The sequence below is a fragment of the Haliotis rubra genome, unplaced genomic scaffold, assembly GCF_003918875.1.
Source record: "Haliotis rubra isolate DU_JTF1 unplaced genomic scaffold, ASM391887v1 Scf126, whole genome shotgun sequence".
In the NCBI taxonomy this organism is placed as follows: Eukaryota; Metazoa; Mollusca; class Gastropoda; order Lepetellida; family Haliotidae; genus Haliotis; species Haliotis rubra.
The window spans coordinates 492684-512098 of NW_025765181.1; the positions used below are offsets into that span (position 1 = coordinate 492684).

Below are 19415 nucleotides of genomic sequence, written 5' to 3' on the forward strand. Positions count from 1 at the left end.
ATATAAAACGTCAAAACCAAAAATAACAAGTCTCGATTTTCCGCCCACATATATTTCATTGTGCGTTGGAAATAAGACAGTGCATATGCATTTGTAATATTAGAATGGATCACGACAGACCAAGCATCAAACCACATATATATATGCACAGACATTCCATTATATACTGCTCTCTTACCTTACATAGAGAAGGATATATCCATGCAATATATCCAGTCACAACATGGTTTAAGTGGAATTGATGACACCTTTTCGGGTTTCAAATATACAACGGACATTTCTGTTTACACAGTTATGAGCTGGGTATGTCCACTGTTCGTCCTAGCTGACCGTATCGCATGGCCAAACTATACACTCAGTTGGTAGCGACAGACTAGGCAGGTATTCAGAGGAGCTAATAATAGAAAACCCCTTGCAAGCTTAGCGTGACTAAACACGTAACCAGCGACTGGAAAATGGCCAGTATTTAATGCCAACAATGACTACAGAAGCTATACAATATGGTCATTAAGCTCTGAAAAGAATTGGGTAACACGTCCTTTGTAAGGTGATATTTTATATTGATACGAGTGATTGAAGGAACGCCATACACACTACAATTGCAGATAGACATGGATAGGGTTGATGTCGAAATTGTGCAATACTGTGTCAAGGAAATATTATTTGTGCTTTAAGGATATGTAAGTTGCTTTTACAAAATATAATAATCTTTCATTCGGTAAGTTATGTACATAACTGCGGATGTGTGTGTGTGTATGTATGCATGCATGCAGGTGTAGCTAGCTAGGTGTATGTATGTACGCATGTCTGTCTGCCTGTCTGTATGTATGCATGCATGCAGGTATAGCTAGCTAGGTGTATGTATGTACGCATGTCTATCTGCCTGTCTGTATGTATGCATGCATGCAGGTGTAGCTAGCTAGGTGTATGTATGTACGCATGTCTATCTGCCTGTCTGTATGTATGCATGCATGCAGGTGTAGCTAGCTAGGTGTATGTATGTACGCATGTCTGTCTGCCTGTCTGTATGTATGCATGCATGCAGGTGTAGCTAGCTAGGTGTATGTATGTACGCATGTCTGTCTGCCTGTCTGTATGTATGCATGCATGCAGGTGTAGCTAGCTAGGTGTATGTATGTACGCATGTCTGTCTGCCTGTCTGTATGTATGCATGCATGCAGGTGTAGCTAGCTAGGTGTATGTATGTACGCATGTCTGTCTGCCTGTCTGTATGTATGCATGCATGCAGGTGTAGCTAGCTAGGTGTATGTATGTACGCATGTCTGTCTGCCTGTCTGTATGTATGCATGCATGCAGGTGTAGCTAGCTAGGTGTATGTATGTACGCATGTCTGTCTGCCTGTCTGTATGTATGCATGCATGCAGGTGTAGCTAGCTAGGTGTATGTATGTACGCATGTCTATCTGCCTGTCTGTCTGTATGTGTGCATGCATGCAGGTGTAGCTAGCTAGATGTATGTATGTACGCATGTCTATCTGCCTGTCTGTCTGTATGCATGCATGCAGGTGTAGCTAGCTAGTAGTATGTATGTACGCATGTCTGTATGGTGTATGCATGTACGCATGTCTGTCTGTCTGTCTGTATACATGTATGTAACATGTGTGTATGTACAAATACATGCATGCAGGTGTATGTATGTATGTATGTATGTATGTATGTATGTATGTATGTATGTATGTATGTATGTATGTATGTATGTATGTATGTATGTGTGTGTATGTATGTATGTATGTGTGTATGTATGTATGTAGGTGTGTATATGTGTGTGCATGCATGCTTGTCTGTCTGTCTGTATGCATGTATGTAACATGTGTGTATGTACAAATACATGCATGCAGGTGTATGTATGTATGTATGTATGTATGTATGTATGTATGTATGTATGTATGTATGTATGTATGTATGTATGTATGTATGTATGTATGTATGTATGTGTGTATGTATGTGTGTATGTGTGTGTGTGTATGTATGTGTGTGTGTGTGTGTGTGTATGTATATGGGTGTATGTATGTTTGTGTATGTATGTATGTATGTATGTATGTGTACATGTGTGTGTACAAATATGTATGTGTATGTATGTATGTATGTGTATGTATGTATGTATGTATGTATGTGTATGTATGTATGTATGTGTGTGTGTATGTATGTGTGTGTGTATGTGTGTGTGTATGTATGTGTATGTGTGTATGTATGTATGTATGTATGTATGTATGTATGTATGTATGTATGTATGTATGTATGTATGTATGTATGTATGTATGTATGTATGTATGTATGTATGTATGTATGTATGTATGTGTGTGTGTGTGTGTGTATGTATGTATGTATGTATGTATGTATGTATGTATGTATGGATGGATGGATGGATGGGTGGATATATTAACGTATTTAAGGGACACACACACACACACACACACACACACACACACATCTTCCTGAAGATGAATCTTGTAGCGGGTATGCCTGAGACCATCCCCCGCTGAGTTCATTCATTATGAAGAGACGTCCAAAATGATGCGATAAGTAATATCTAAACACGTGGTCAATCGATAAACGAGATTCGGAGATAATTACTTCGCCTTAACTCTCAGAACATGTAACGACTGGCAACAAAGCTGTTTTGTTTCTGTGTTCGCGGTCACCTGGAATACAATCAGTTACGTAGACTTATGATAGTAACTTCTCATCGAGTGATAAAAAATAAAAGAAACAACATCTTTTGCGCGTGAACAAGAAACTTCAGCATGTATATTGGAAATCGAACTGGGGATACTAAATGCGCCATTACGAGTTACCCTATCAGTGGTTGATATACGTCGCGTAACGCGATGCATTTAACAGCAAAGTCAACATGGACAAAACTCTAACATACATGCCAACCATTAATTTCAACATTGAAAGACGTTTACTTGTAATTAAGTTAATTAAATATATGCGACAGAAACCCTTCCCCAAATCATTAAAACTCTCTGCTAAATGCAGAATCCATTAAACGTTGAAATAGTTACTGGGTTTTCGAGAAAAGGTTAGAATATTTTCCCGCCTGTGGCACCTGCCACAAACACACGACAAGGCAAGTCAATTGTTCACCTAAAATACCATATGGTACAAGTCGAGATGTGGAATTGGACATTATTTCGTTATGTCGGTCAAACAACGTTCGATCTGAACAAGAATTGAAGAAAGCTCTTTGATCAAAATGTTCATTTATATATACTCATGCCAATAATGGTTGTCACCCCTCCCCACCCCACCTAACCCCACACCCCCACACCCCTCTCCAATAAAAAAAATTGAAGGGGGTGACAACCATTATTGGCATGAGTATATATGAAACATAAGTTTCTCCATGGGTAAGTTTCCTAGTCGCCGCAATCCAACACACGACGCAAGTTCATATTCAGAAACGTAAGCCTGATATGCCAACATCATGTTGTGAGAGACCCAACGCCTGTGATTTATTAGCCCAGCGTTAACTCCTTCCTTGAAATGTATCCCGAACTTTTATTTGCAGGATTTCATTTATATTTCATGGGTTATCGTTTACGGCTTGAGAGTTATGATTACCCTGCCATTGTACACGCAGAATTAGACGCAAATTACCGATCCAGAATCCAGCCATGTTCGAATTCTTTACCAAGGCATAACACAATCATGTGGTATAAATTTAACAATATTTCATATTTTGCCAACATTACAAAGATAATTTTAACAAAACACTTGAAAGGCTGCTCTCAGGTAAAATCTACCTTATCTAAAAATTGTATAACAGTTCTTTTGACCTCGGATAGGCATCATAAAACATCAGTCATTCATGCAACCAAAATATGTAATATTATATCAAAAGCCAAGCATAGTACCAGAACAATGACAATAACAGTGACGTCAAAACATATATACCAGTAGGCATATTTGGCCCCAAACATGTAATAATATATCTGGGTGTATGCATGACGTCAAGGGGTATTATATAACAGCATGCATGTGTGACGTCAGAATATAAAATGTAACAGCTGGTATGCGGTACGTCATAACAGTGGACATTAATAATTCACGAATGTGCTTGTATGACATGTAAGTATCTTAATACAACAGTAGGCATGCGTGTCTTCAGAGTGCATGATGCATCAGTGAGTGTTCGAAAAGGGTACAACAGAACAGTGGGAATGTATGACTAAAATGTAAAAAGGTGAACATCACAGGGGTGGTACGATAAAGATTTTAACACGGTACCAACGCTATGAAATTCAGTATGCTATGACAACCCAGATTTCTTCCATGTAAATCCGGAAACCAATTTCCACACTAACAGCATACATACCTAATGTTCAAAACAGAATGGGCCCTGTATCTCTTCCATCGCTATCTCTTTTGGTCTTACCCTTTCCATGTATGGTGCTGAACTAAACCTATATTTCCCCGTCGTTGAAATTAAATGGTCTGGATTATCATTTCTAGGTCTATCTACCTATCTACAGTCGGCTCACCTGTGCAGCCCAGTGCATGGAAGTCTTCCCGTCTATATCTTGGGCAAATATGTCCGCTTGTCTGGCAATCAGGTCTTCGAGGTGGGTTGGGCGGCCGTGAAAAGCTGCCCAGTGAAGTGCTGTCATTTGCTGCAGGTAGAAATAGTAGACATGGACTATTGATTCTTGCAGTAGGCATGTCTTCCTACTTCAGCACGAACTGCTGGTCAGGGTGAGGTATATGGTTAGCGGGTATCGCACCTTTACTGTTATGTAAGATCTGATAATGACGTCATAATGTGTGGTGTCTCTTTGGCATGGCATCCTCATATAGTTGTTTTATTTACAAGTATTTTATAACCTCTATGTATGGTGAATGTGAATGAGAGAACAGTCAATCCATATTCTTTGATGCTGCAACAGGGATGCGTGATGCCAAGCTGGGATTTATCGGAAACTGAATGGTGCTGAATGAATTATTTATGAAGTTTTTAGCATCTATTTTGATAATTCAACCCTGCTTTGATGTCCGTCAACGCATGCATGCCTCTGTAATATATGTTGGCACGAAAAGTGCGGGATTTGTCTGTGTCAGTGTGTGATTGTATTTGAGTGTGAGTGAGTTTAGTTTTACGCCGCTTTTAGCAATATTCCAGCTATATCACGGCGGGGGACACCAGGAATTGGCATCACATATTGTACCCATGTGGGGATTGTATTTGAACTTCCACATGCATGAATACGTGAATCCGCCTTTTTACTCGTTTTTTACCTGACTGTTTGCTGCGTACTATAATTGCTAGACAGAACAGTTCCGACAGTCAAGTGCTGAACGACATTTGGTTTACTGTATTCTAACGACCTGAATATAACCCTTCTTCCGCTATACAGTTTTAGTTTCCTTCTGGATATTACATGGGAACTGTAATAAATGCATTTTTCACTTTTTGTCAAAAAGGTGTTGCGGTTGAAAATGAATGGATTAATCCTATGATAGGTAACACTATTGGCGGATACCGACCTCAGGATTAATTCGATTCGGATAAGCGGTTGAATTAATGATTGGATTATCGAGATCAAATCTGTATGGGTTAAGAAGGTCTGGTTTAACAATGTCAGCATTAACTAGGCCTGGACTACCGAGGCTAGCGGTGTCCGGATTAACCAGGTCTGGGGTATCAAGGCTAATTCTGTCCCGACCAGCAACCCCCTGATAAACGAGGTATGGATTAAATGTGTCCGGCTGACACAGGAACACTTTGACTAGGTCCTGGATTGCTTATGTCCGGTTTAGTGAGGTCTCACATTTTCCTACATTTGGTAGCAGTTCCTGATGCTGTTAATTAAGAGAAATTACTTACTCTCTCCTCCAAAGCGAGTGTATATTGAATATGAATGAGTGAGTGAGTTGGGTTTAAGGCTTAACGCGTAACGTATCACCTGAATGTGGGAAGAAAACTAGAAATGATGACGGTCTTAGATGTTCACAACAAACCCAAGAGCACGGTGCTGACAAACATCCAGCATTGCAGCTTTACTGGTTGGCCTGATCAGTATGAGGTGAGGTGAGGTGAAATTGGGTTTAACGTCGTGCTTGAGAATATTTCGCTCATATGACGACGTGCATACGTGTGTATGTGTATGTGCGGCTGCTTGTACTAGCCCAGACTTAAGCTGGTTTTATAGTGCTAGCCCTCTGAGATGCCATGCCGCAGTGAAGCATGAATACCCCACTCGGACACATTATACTGACTCCGAGTCGACCAGTCCTTGTTGTACCCATTAATGCCGAGCGCCAGGCAGGAACAAACAAGTACCATATTTTAACGTCTTTTGGTATGACTCGGTCGGGGATGTGATCATTATGATTAAACAGGGCAGCTCCGTTAAACAGGAATGTTATCTTCAGCAACCCATGCTTGTCGTAAGAGGCGACTAACGGGATCGGGTAGTCAGGCTCGCTGACTTGGTTGGCACATGTCATCGTATCCCAATTGTGTATATCAATGCTCATGATGTTGATCACTGGATTGTCTGGCCCAGACTCGATTATTTACAGACCACCGCCATATAGCTGGAATATTGTGAACTCACTCACTCACCCACCTAATCAGGAATGTTGTGTCCCCTCCAGAATCGTCGGATTCACAGGTGTCCGGAACACCGAGTAATCGTTACTGAATAACGTTTCTATTTATGGTACATCAAATTGATAATTATTGATTTTTCTGAAACTTATTGCCTGATCCTCGTACTTGCTTCTCAGTGTTCATTATGCTGAGTTATCATTGTTGTTGACGTAAATATTTTCAGAAATTGTGTTTACAGTTACACGGAATTACCGCTTTCACAATGGGTTTTTATGGATGTTCCTGCATTACCGTCAGAATCACGAGTCAGTGGTCAGTGTATTTTGTTGTTGTGCACAGCAGGTGAACTGAGTGGTTTGCCATTGACAGCACATAACTGGCCGTGGTTTAACTTTGGGGATTTAGGACTTTTAAGTAAGTTAGACGAGGAACAAAACTAACATCTAGAAGTACAAATGTGAATGTATGTGGTCAGTTTATCGATTGATTAAAACACAATAGATACAAAACGCCAACCTCAAAGAACTGACCCTGTTGGAAACATCTTTTAGGAATGGCCTCTGAAAATCGCTGTTGATGACAAAGCTGCTAGAGATATGAAGAGGATCAGTTTGAAACCCAGAGCAATGTATTTGTGAAGAGGAGATGTGAAGGGCTGCTAGAGCTGTGAAGAGGATCAGTGCAGTTTGCTAGAGCTGTGAAGAGGGGCTGCTAGAGCTGTGAAGAGGATCAGTAGGGCTGCTAGAGCTGTGAAGAGGATCAGTACAGTCTGCTAGAGCTGTGAAGAGGATCAGTACAGTCTGCTAGAGCTGTGAAGAGGATCAGTGCGGTTTGCTAGAGCTGTGAAGAGGATCAGTACAGTCTGCTAGAGCTGTGAAGAGGATCAGTACGAGTCTGCTAGAGCTGTGAAGAGGATCAGTACAGGTCTGCTAGAGCTGTGAAGAGGATCAGTACAGTCTGCTAGAGCTGTGAAGAGGATCAGTACAGTCTGCTAGAGCAGTGCGGTCTGAGAGAGGAAGAGGATCAGTACAGTCTGCTAGAGCTGTGAAGAGGATCAGTACAGTCTGCTAGAGCTGTGAAGAGGGATAGAGATGTGAAGAGATCAGTACAGTCTGCTCAGTGCAGGGTCTGCTAGAGCTGTGAAGAGGATCAGTACAGTTTGCTAGAGCTGTGAAGAGGATCAGTACAGTCTGCTAGAGCTGTGAAGAGGATCAGTACGGTCTGCTAGAGCTGTGAAGAGGATCAGTACAGTCTGCTAGAGCTGTGAAGAGGATCAGTGCGGTCTGCTAGAGCTGTGAAGAGGATCAGCTGCTAGAGCTGTGAAGAGGATCAGTGCGGTTTGCTAGAGCTGTGAAGAGGATCAGTACGGTCTGCTAGAGCTGTGAAGAGGGATCAGTACAGGTCTGCTAGAGATATGAAGAGGATCAGTGCAGTCTGCTAGAGCTGTGAAGAGGATCAGTGCAGGGTCTCTAGAGCTGTGAAGAGGATCAGTACAGTCTGCTAGAGCTGTGAAGAGGATCAGTACGGTCTGCTAGAGATGTGAAGAGGATCAGTACGGTTTGCTAGAGCTGTGAAGAGGATCAGTACGGTTTGCTAGAGATGTGAAGAGTGATCATCCTCGGGAAGAGCCCTGTGGATTGATTGCATGACAAGTACAGGACAAAGTTCATGTAATGAATTATGTCATAAAGACGAGAATTTATTGATGACAATTTCTTTCATTTGTGGAACATGACGTTTCGGAGTATATTTTTACGCCTTCATCCGATAGAATCATGACCTGAATTATGATCTTGCTATGCAAGTGAACTTGTGAATGGTCATTTACACTAAACATTCAATCGGTGCTAACCAGGAACAAATAGTTTGATATTTCTGGAGCACAAGTCTCTTATCAATAAGGATTTCATTTTGTTTGTTGTTTGTGTTATATAAAATATGCTGTTTATCTGTTGTTTAATATCGGCAATATTCCGGCTATATGAGAGTGATCTGTATATCTAGTCTCGATCAGACAACCCGCTGATTGGTCACGGGCATCGATCCAGTTAGTTAGGACACGACGATTCTACTGGGAATCTATAACCCTTCCGGAATCCGAGATCACATGTGTGTAAAAATTCTCTGGAGACTTTGAAATGATACTGATGTCAAAACATTTCTTTAGATTTCTTATGTTTATGGAAATCAGTCATCGTTTATTTTCAAAAATGTTTGTGTGTTTCTTGAGAATACAAATTTGAATACCATGTTACCTTCTATCTGTGTCGTATGTTGCTGCGTGAAGAGGGGTACGTCCAAATTTGTCACAACTCGTCTTCTTGGCGCCATTCCTCAGTAAACACACAACACCCTCGTGCCAGCCCTAGGGAAGAAACAGAAGCTAGACATAACACATCGGAAGCCATCCCACATGACATCCAACATGCCACGGTTACCCTTTGACATTTTAAAACCAAATACTTCCAGGTCAAAGTTTGTCGGAGGACTGGCAGAGATGATGGACCAAGGATTATTACCAAGGTGTTAGTGAGTGAGTATGGTTTTACGCCGCTTTTAGCAATATTCCAGCAATATCACGGCGGGGGACACTAGAAATGGGTTTCACACACTGTACGTACCCATGTGGGGATTCGAACTTGTGCCTTCGGCGTGACGAGCGAACGCTTTAACCACCAGGCTACCCCTACGCCCAATATTATCAAGGAAGGACTCAGCATATGTTAGAAGCTATGGTGTGTTAGTGAGTGGGTGAGTGAGTCGGGTTTAACGCCGTTTAAAATAGCATTCAAATAACATCATGGCGCGTCAGCTTAATGTAACAGGGCATCCAATTGATGCAGGTCTCTCACGTTTACCACTAGGATGAAACCTACGAGTGAGTGAGTCAGTTTAGTTTTACGCCGCTTTTGGCAATGCTCCAGGAACATCACCAGAAATGGGCTCCGAACAATGTGACCATGTAGGGAATCGAACCAGGGTCTTCGGAGTAACGCTTTAACCACTAGATTACCCCATCGCCCCATAAAATCCACGAGTATGGTTTGGTGCAGACAACTTTTTAAACAGAATCGGGATTCGAACCCACCGTCAAAGGCGTCCGGTGAGTCCAGGAATACATCACACAGCAAATGACGTCGAGTTAGAACTGATATTTCAAAAAATATTTAATGTTTCAACAGAAATTACGCTCAAAGTCCACAAAATACGGGTTTCATCATAACATTATTTTTATCTGAAAACCAACACACGAACAGCGTGTAAAATGTCCATGACTAAATTCACCGTGACGAGGCTATAAATCTTACATTACATTTTTCACGGCGTTAATGAACGTTCTTTGACGCCTCACTGAAAACTATCTCCCTATTTGCATTTGTATTCGTAATTTTATTGTTCTTTCAGCGCTCGGGGCAATGCTCAATGTAGAACAACAAATACTGTGAGCTTCCATAGCTCTTGTTAACAGTCTGTCCTTGTCGTCGGTACACGCTTATCGATTGTTGCTAGGTAACGGATAAACAAAGCAGCTGGCCACTTCCACGATGCTAAGATGGTAGACACAGATGTATTGAAGCAGTATTTCTCTGTTGGAGAGAAGTGCAACTTCCTCTTACAAGTCGTTTGTTGTAGAACAGTATCTGCACAGCAACTTTTCTGTGTCTACATCCCCTAAAATATGACAAAGATAAAACAGTATGAACTATGATCCGTGGACCGTCGACTTCATGTCTCATTAGACGTAGTTCGGGAGAAGAATATTGAGTATGACGCCAACATGAAAACCAACAGAGTCCAGAAGTTATACTTTGTTGAACGATTTTATTGAAATGTTGAGCCTATGATCAATGGATTAGCGGAAGTAATTATACTCCTTTGGTCGACCATTATGAATGGAAGAAGGAGCTGCAATAAGATGAAACCAAATAATTTGCAATGGTTTCAAATCCTAAAAGAAAACCTTTGAAAAGAATTACATCTGTGATTATGAAAAGCAAGGTGAACGCGTCAAATCCATACCCAAGCTGGAAATACGCTATAGTTATTCTGTTATGGTGTGGTGGGGCAGCCTTGGGGTTAAAACGTTCTCTGATCACAACGGAAGTCTTGGTTCGAATCTACACATGGTACAATGCGTTAAGCCAATTTCGGGTGTTCCTCAGCGTGATGTTGCCAGTATATTGCTAACTGCGGAGTAAAACTGCAATAATTCACTCAGTCATCCATCTGCTCACCCATCCACTCACACACCTCACTGTTTCACTCACTCACCCTCGCTCACCCCCGCTCACCTCACTCACTCGTGGATAGTGTTAATTCAACACCAAACACTTTGTTGCATGAAGAAGTCATTGAAAATAGCCATAACGAGCTTAACGCTAAATGCACTTGAAAGGAGGTGCTTTTTACAACTAATTATTTTTGGTTAAAGGCAAAATTTGAGTTCAGCGTAAAGCTATCAACGAAACCAAGCAATGTTAGGAAGACCCAAACTTATTTAACACATGAAACACGAAACATGTAGTCGTAGTCTCGATGGGTTTCGTTCACAGGCATACTCTTGTTCAGTACACAACCCTCATTCTCTCAGCATCTTTCAGCTCGTTACTCATTATACGTGGGCCATGCTAATCCATTTGTAATTGAGACATGAATAATAGGAATGATCTTATTTTTTCCATCACATCAAAATCATTATGTCACGAAGAATCTCAGCTTTCATCCACAAAAAGACGGCTCTCATTATTCAATGAATTATGTAAAAAAGGAAAAACATCATTCGCTCTTTTTCTCGATCCGTTGGACATAATGGGAAAATCAATTAAGAGAAATATATATGTCGTAATTCTATTTTGGAGACGTGTTTTGCTTAACACAATGACAATGTTTTATGATAATGATTTAAAAAGCATTTCCCTGTATTTGTCGAAAAGTATCAATGATATAAGTCGATTAAGAAGTGCGTGGCGTATGTTCGTAATAGGAATCATTCATGAAAACATTTAACTCCAAATCAGTTGCAAATGCATTTATTTTAGAATGTCAAGTATCAGTATTGATGGAATGTTCCATTTTATCGCCTGCAAATGTGACACATCCAGCTAATGAGGTTTTGGACAACAGAATCGAAGTACTGGGTGCTGATATTAATTAATCTGCCCTTAATGTACGAAAGCTGTGGCGGAGGGTGTTATCGTTTGCAGGTTATCACGTGACACAACACAAGGTGTCCCTTACCTGCAGCTGCTGGTGTTATCCTGACTATGATTAATGAGACGATACTACAAACTCACTAATCGATAACAAACATGGACTACATGACGGAGTACTTGTATTACAGCACGAAAGATGCATCGACCAGACAAATCGAACTTCATTTGTATTGACGCTCATGTTAACTTTATGTACGATAGAGGATACATGCTCTCTCTCTCTCTCTCTCTCTCTCTCTCTCTCTCTCTCTCTCTCTCTCTCTCTCAACACTCTCTCTCTCTTCTCTCTCTCTCTCTCAACACTCTCTCTCTCGTTCTTTCTCTCTCTCTCACTCCCTTTTTAATCTCTCCTTTGTTTCTCTCTCTATCCCTGATGTATAAATCAGTGTGTCGTAAGTAGTAAACGTTTACCGATTTGCTCAGACACGTGTTTAAAGATCTTGGTCGGTGCAATTGGTGGATTCCAACCTCTTAACGCCGAATTCAACCGCTTTCGAAGAAACTCTTCTGAACATGAATAACTCGAAACGTTGAGATACATATCATGATCAGTATATTTTGTGACAGTTGATCCAAACAGGATATGTACTCTATATATCTGTCACTGGTTGGCCTGTGACTCAGGTAGGTAACGACCCAACGTTGTCAGAGTTGTCCAGAGTTACGCCCCCTAGGCGTGACAGTATCCAATGGGGATATTTGAAGACCAATCTTTCGTGTTTAAGAAAATGGCACATGCTGATGAAGATCACAGCACCAAAAACCGGATAGTAAACCATTGAAATAAACGTAAATATAGTAGGAAATACATGCCATGACCGGGTTTACGTATGTTTTCAGATATTTCCTAACTTCGGGCATATATTTCATATGAATCTATACCTTTGAAACATATGCTCATCGTACATTTTCGTTTGCACAAGCACCTCGTTCATGTATGCCCTGACCGGATTGTCAGGGATTTCCAAATATGAATTGCAAAACAGATACCCCGGTAAATACATGATCATACAGTATTTCCAATGCATTCCTTTGAATTTCAATGGGTGCTGAAATTTCCAATTTCGTTCTAAGTTTACTCGGGTTGGAAACATGTGAATTTACTTAGGTGGGAAAACACATGTAAATTTTCAAATTTGCAAATGTTTACACACCTTAGATATTTATGTATCATACCGGATTTCAGGGGTTAGTATATGAACGGTTCATACACCATCATGTTACCTGTACTCAAGCAAGATGATCATGTTTCCATCATGTGAATTACTTGGCTCATGTAATTTCACTTTCACACATTTTAGTACGTTTGAAATCAACGTTCACGTGACCTCAATATTCTTATCACCAAAGAGCCTGACAAAGAAAGCGGTATTACGCAAGCTAACACGCCTTATTAAGCTGCACTCGCTCTTGCTACCAGTATCAGTTACGCCTTGTCTGTGGTGTTGGCAAATCTTGTGAGGTGCATGTTTCGAGGGATTGAAAGATTCAGTGGTGAACAAAGGGCGATGCGTTGCCCCTTTGTCCTCGCAAGTGTCCCTCGCTGCCCCAAAAGAATAGCACTTTGTCTCTCTTGGAGCGCAGTCAAATATGCTACACGAACCAACTCGTAATTTCTTAAGTCCTATCAGCTCGCGCATCTACTGTAAAATATTTTGTGGCAGTACATAATTGGAATATTATTGCACTGCATGAGACCTTCTTAATAGTCTCACAGTGCCTGAACCATGTTATTTTCCATTCGCTCAGCCTTTGCTGTAATAACGCCATACATAAACTTTAAAGTTTGTTTCACTAACGCAAAAGTATACAATAAGAAACAATGCCATATCAAATTATATATTCTGTGAGACATGAAATGAAAAATTGTTTTTATCGAGTAGCGATTATGACCGGATAGCACAGGCGGGTGCGTTCTCTGAGTATATCATAGACATGTTGGATCTCCGTGCCTTTTGTGAAATTCGTCTATATTGTCCTGTTTAAACTGACGATCCATAACTCAGATTGCGAGTAAATATCACGTAAGTAATTGTGATGTCGCACTGCTGTAAATTTCCGTGTCGAAAAAGTCATTCTCACAAGTTGTATATTCCCTTGTTTGGAGAAGATCTATGGCTATTACGCCCCAGTGTTGCTAAACATTTTATAGGCCTTTAGTCTGACACAGACGCGGACATCGCATGTTCAAGTTCTGATCTGCCAGGGGCTGAAAATATCATTCCGACATTAATACAATATCTCAGTGTTTTCCTAAGTAAGTGGAGATCTTTCTACAACATTGGAAATAACTGTATCGTTGTCCTGATATTCCCCCCGAACGAAAGCTCTACCCATTTAGGGTACAATGTGTAAATTACAGAATTGTAGGGAATAGAGTTAAGACTTTTCTACTTTGACCAGGATTCTTCGAACTTGTAACAGTCGTTTGAGAAGATCAAAAGAGAAAAGGGTAGTGCGCGATGTATATGACGGACGTATATGGAGAACGTTCGAAGAACTTTATAAATACAATAATAGAAATACCGGTTATGTTTAAAACGTACCTTCAATCTGATAGCCAGAGGGATTATTGTGAAAGATCGCAGTATGTATCATCATAAACGGGCCAAGATAAAAGTACATGTCATTCATCTCCACATTATATCCCTTTTATAGACACGGGACATCGTTGTTACAGGTAGGGCAAACACTTTCTTCTAAAGTATCTGCCGGTTTCACGCTACATACATGTGTTCAGATTATCGAGAAAACTAGCGACGCAAGTTCTCCTCCATCACACCAGAAACCACATAATCTATCATATGGCCTTTGATCACACATATAATTGTATAGCTACCCAGTGTTCATTAATAGCGATGAAGCAACTTATCAAAATTTACAGCCGACAGTATCATCTGCATTACTCTTTTACATAAGGTGAAATATCACAGGGTTGTCATGGTAACGATAATTTGGCATACTATTTATTGTGTTATTCTTTAATCTGTGATTAGAATTTAAATCAGTTTTGACGTGAGCATGTTAAGAAAGGAGAAGCTGTAAAACGAAATGTATTGTGATCGAACCTATAGGCCTTTGTAAAAGCGAGTTTCAAGCCACCTACATAAAAACCTGTTTTCATGATAAGTATCTGGGCATGGGCATGTGTTTGTGAATCATAATCAAATAGTGATGTTACAAGGAGTCCATGCCGCGTCAACAACACATGCAAACAGGGGCGTAGTTACCATTATAAAAAAACAGCTCGAGCATACACATGATCTTTGCTAAAAAATAATTTTTCTTCTAATTCTTGCCAAAAATACCTACACACACGTTCCATTTAAAAAGTGGAAATCCCTCTATGTATCATACTGACTACAATATTCTTTGATTAAAGCATTACCATTTACAGTAAACAGGTGATTATTCATATCATAACTTTCAGTGATGATTGTTTTTCCATCGACATGTATGAGGATGTTTCGTTACAGTCATGATTATATGTGAATCATCATTGAAATGCAGTTGTTTATTTATCATTTGTTTATCAATTATTTTAGAAAAAACACGAAAAATACTCGATGTATGGTATTGTATCAATGCAGCTGACATGTATAAAATATGTCCAAACATATTTGTATATGAGGAAATCACACTCGAATTTCCATGGTGGTAAGACTTCCGTCCGTAACACACACACACACACACACACACACACACACACACACACACACACACACACACACACACACACACACACACACACACACACACACACACACACACACACACACACACACACACACACACACACACACACACACACACACACACACACACACACCTCCCCCTTAAATTTTAACGATGAGGAAAACTTTCTTTGAGTGGCATTTATATGTCTATCAGTATGTTCAGATTAAATAAACAAAACACGTTAAAACTCATCCTTATCGGATGAGGAATATATATTCAGGTGATATGATTTGACTAGAATGAAATTTAAGGGGGGATACAGGCACAATAGTCTTTCCACAATATTTTGAAGCTATTGAAATCATCAAACGTCAAACGATAACTCTTCAGGTCTCATAAAAAATGAAAGTTGGGCAAGCCCTCAATACCACCTAAATATAAGGCTTTGCAGCCCATGGGGCTTACACGAAAAAATTGGCTTGCTACGTGCCTGGCAAACGCACGAGAATTGCAATACGGGCCTCTAACCACTGATTCTCCGTGACCTGGAGACACATGTGATTGAGCGTGTGTTGGGACGTCGTCTGTCATACAGACCCTGAAGCAAATATATCCAAGCCCACGCAAGTCTACAAAATGTGGCAAGTCTAGATTTCCACAGCTTCAGGAGAAAGTCTCAGGGCTCCTTTTCCTTATATAATATTCTTTTTTTACTATCAATTTTTTTTCTGTAAAATATGTTCATATCAGAGACTAGTTGTTAATCTAGTTCTGACGGGTAGAAGACAAAAGACAAAATGGATACTAGTGCTGTTACATTTTTTAATTATATATAAACATTCGTCCTTGGCTCGGGATAAATGTATATTTTCAACCAAATGTGCATTCGGAGGATATCGAAATCTAGGTTAAGCTATTTGAATCATATTTACAATTAAAAGACCCAAACAATGGTGTGTTGTCCACATTTTTGGTTTTCCATAGTCACAGAACGATATTTTCTCCCTTTCCGTCTCTAGGAAAACTCACTGCAGGGTTCGGGTTATGGAGAGCCATACCAAACACCCACAGCTGGCGGGACCAACATCTCCAGTAACATTTACATCTGCCAACGCTTAATTCGCAAGTGGTGAGGCAATAGGCTAATGAGGCTAAGGGTCCTGTACCATGTTTGTGAAATATCTGTGATGCCTTATATGAAGTCTATCATCTAAGCAATTCTAGCTATGTATGGCGTTAAGTCACTGCTTGAAGAAAGGCTCCTTTAGAATTTTATCTGGTCAATATTAGTATTTCCATCATATCGGAAAATACATAGACTAACGCTTAGTGTCTGAATATATATAATTTTGATAGAAACAAACAAGCCCATTTAAATTGAGCCCCAGGGAGACACGAGATTCAGTCCGGCGAGCCATGGCAGTTAGCTATAGATATGTTTACTTTGTAACCCGACCCCCAAAGTGAGTTAGGGTTCTTGCAGATGTTAACAGACCCTGGACCTGAGGAGATCTAGACTTGCTTCATTTAAGGCTTTAGCATTGCACAGAGGGCTTGGCAGTAGGGGAAATAATGTGGTTCAGGGACTGTGAGACAGACTAAACAGTAAGGAAAATAATGTGGTTCAGGGACTGTGAGACAGAATATAAAATGCATGGCAACCTACACTTCATTGTGACTATCACTTTAAAACACAAGGGTTATTTCCTTTGCGTTAACTGACAGGCTTTCGGTGTCAAATTATTTGGAACTCCAGCCAAAGGTGATGTTATGCTGTCTGGAAATATGGCCTTTTTTGTAATGCCATAATGATAAGTGATTGTTGTACATATGATGTTTTTGAAGGATAATATCAGCGTACTAATACTTTGCACGTGTTTCCCCCCCACTCTTTCCATACCCGTAAAAGTTAACTTTCCATATATATGCCTGTAAGAAAATACTGTAAAGTAATGGGATTGCTGAATTTGGCCACCGGGGGTAGTGACCACAGCACTCTGGTTATACTGCATTGAGAGAGGACAGAGCTTGGCAAGATACCAATAAATATGCTTGTCATTTAAACCTTTATCTGATATTTGTGGAATGTGATTTTATAATTGAAGATGCTTCCTGCACCTGTAGCCCCAATATAGATGTTGTTAGTCTGTGAATCTTCCAAATTACTTCGTCTCTTTTTTTCAATTGAAATTAAGATCTTTGCCTTTTATCAAAATAATATATTTCCAGTCTTAATGTGCCTTTGTCGGGAATCAAACTCCGGTTTTTGACCTGACGGGCGAACGCTTTAGCCACGAGCGTACCCCATCATTCCTTGATACTGTTGGTACATTTATTATACATTCAAGATTGAACCCAGCTTTGTCACCATATATCCTTCAGTTTGTATGTTAGTGACATGATCTGCACACTGATAATTTAAAAAGTGGAATATAAATAATGATTGTTTGCGATCTTTATCCAATTTAGTTTTCCACTGATTCTGTTTCTCTTTCCACGAAATTCTGTACGAAGGTACTTTTAACAGTTTCACCCAATAACAGTAAAGCATACAGATAATACGTTTCGGTACTTTGATAGATTAATAAGTACATATTATATTCCATGATATTGAGATACCAAAATGATTAACATAATTATATAATGTATAACAAATTAGACAGCAAAAAGCAAAAGCAAAAAAGAAAACGCATGAGCAACATAATGCTGTCAGGTAGTAAGCTTTCAACAATTATCGAAACTGCTTAGTTATGAGCTAATTGCAATCACTACAATTTCCTATAGTCTACCCAAGAGGTGGAAACAAAATATGTCTACAGTATATTCCGTCGGGTAACTGAAATTTCAGAAAACGTCCGTATGGAATAATACCTGTATTCCGAATCAAAAAGAGGTCATACCAAATATGTGCATGTTCACACATTTACAACATTAATTTACACCGGGAATCATTAATACATTGTAATCATCTTTTATGAAAGTATAGATAATGAAATTTGTTCAGTTATGATCAGTCGGATAACTCATACAAGTGAGCACTAAAATTAGGGACCTACCGGTTCATGTCTGTGTGAACACATTCGTCTGTGTTTTATTGTAATTAGCAGTGTCTCCTTGTATAGCATATATAAGAAGTGTACCTAAGGTCAGATATTTAAACTGTTATGTAAATACCATTACAAAATGTATAAATGATATTACCTATTGGTCAGAAAGACTTATCAGTACCCCAACACCGACCACTCCCACACCCTCTCCCTCGCACACACACACACTCCCTAACATACATATCGCTCTGGCCCATAGACCCGATATTTGAACCTTTTAAACAGACACCATGTGTATGTCAAGAAAGACACGCACGTTATTAGTGGTGCTCAGTCATGGGTATCACTTCACCATGTGTTTCTAATTATCTCAGTACATTATGGCGTGGTCGGACGCGCTAACGAACCCTATGTGACAGTTACATTACAGCACCATTGAAATACATGTTAAAGTAGTGCTAATCTTGTAACACTATACTTACTCATTTCCAACCATTTACGCATGTACAAAATATATGACAAACCTAACCCTGGTCATACGAGATTTCAAGGGTATTGAAATGCATGTCCTACAATCACAGCATTTACATCTGTTACACATGTTAGGAAACACATGGAAACAATGGCCAGATTTACACACCTGTGAAATACATGTAAATGCAGAGCCGACTGTTCGTTTATTTTAACACCCCTTTAAACGTGTGTAAATCTGACGGCCAGATGATACGTAGATTTCAAACGTTGTTCATATGGCCGCCGGATGAAACGAGTATTTGCTGACGTTAGTAAATTTGGGTAATACAGTCATTTTGTGTGGTGGATGTTATCCTGAAGATAAGTCATGTGTAACATTGGCTCCGACTATGTGCTATGGTTTGTTACGCCCTTTAAAGTGTTTGTG

The 19415-nt window shown here is 39.9% G+C and overlaps 1 protein-coding gene across 1 annotated transcript in view; it reads right to left on the bottom strand.

The window, feature by feature from the left end:
* The window catches only part of LOC124266515 (ankyrin repeat domain-containing protein 55-like), a 51385-nt gene that overhangs the window by 27539 nt on the left and 4431 nt on the right, over positions 1 to 19415 (bottom strand). Inside the window, exons 4-5 of the mRNA XM_046701309.1 lie at positions 8832 to 8941; positions 4508 to 4697 (exon numbers count right to left, since the gene is read on the bottom strand). Coding sequence (XP_046557265.1) covers positions 4508 to 4697; positions 8832 to 8941 — 300 coding nt within the window. The remainder of the gene's footprint in view (positions 1 to 4507; positions 4698 to 8831; positions 8942 to 19415) is intronic.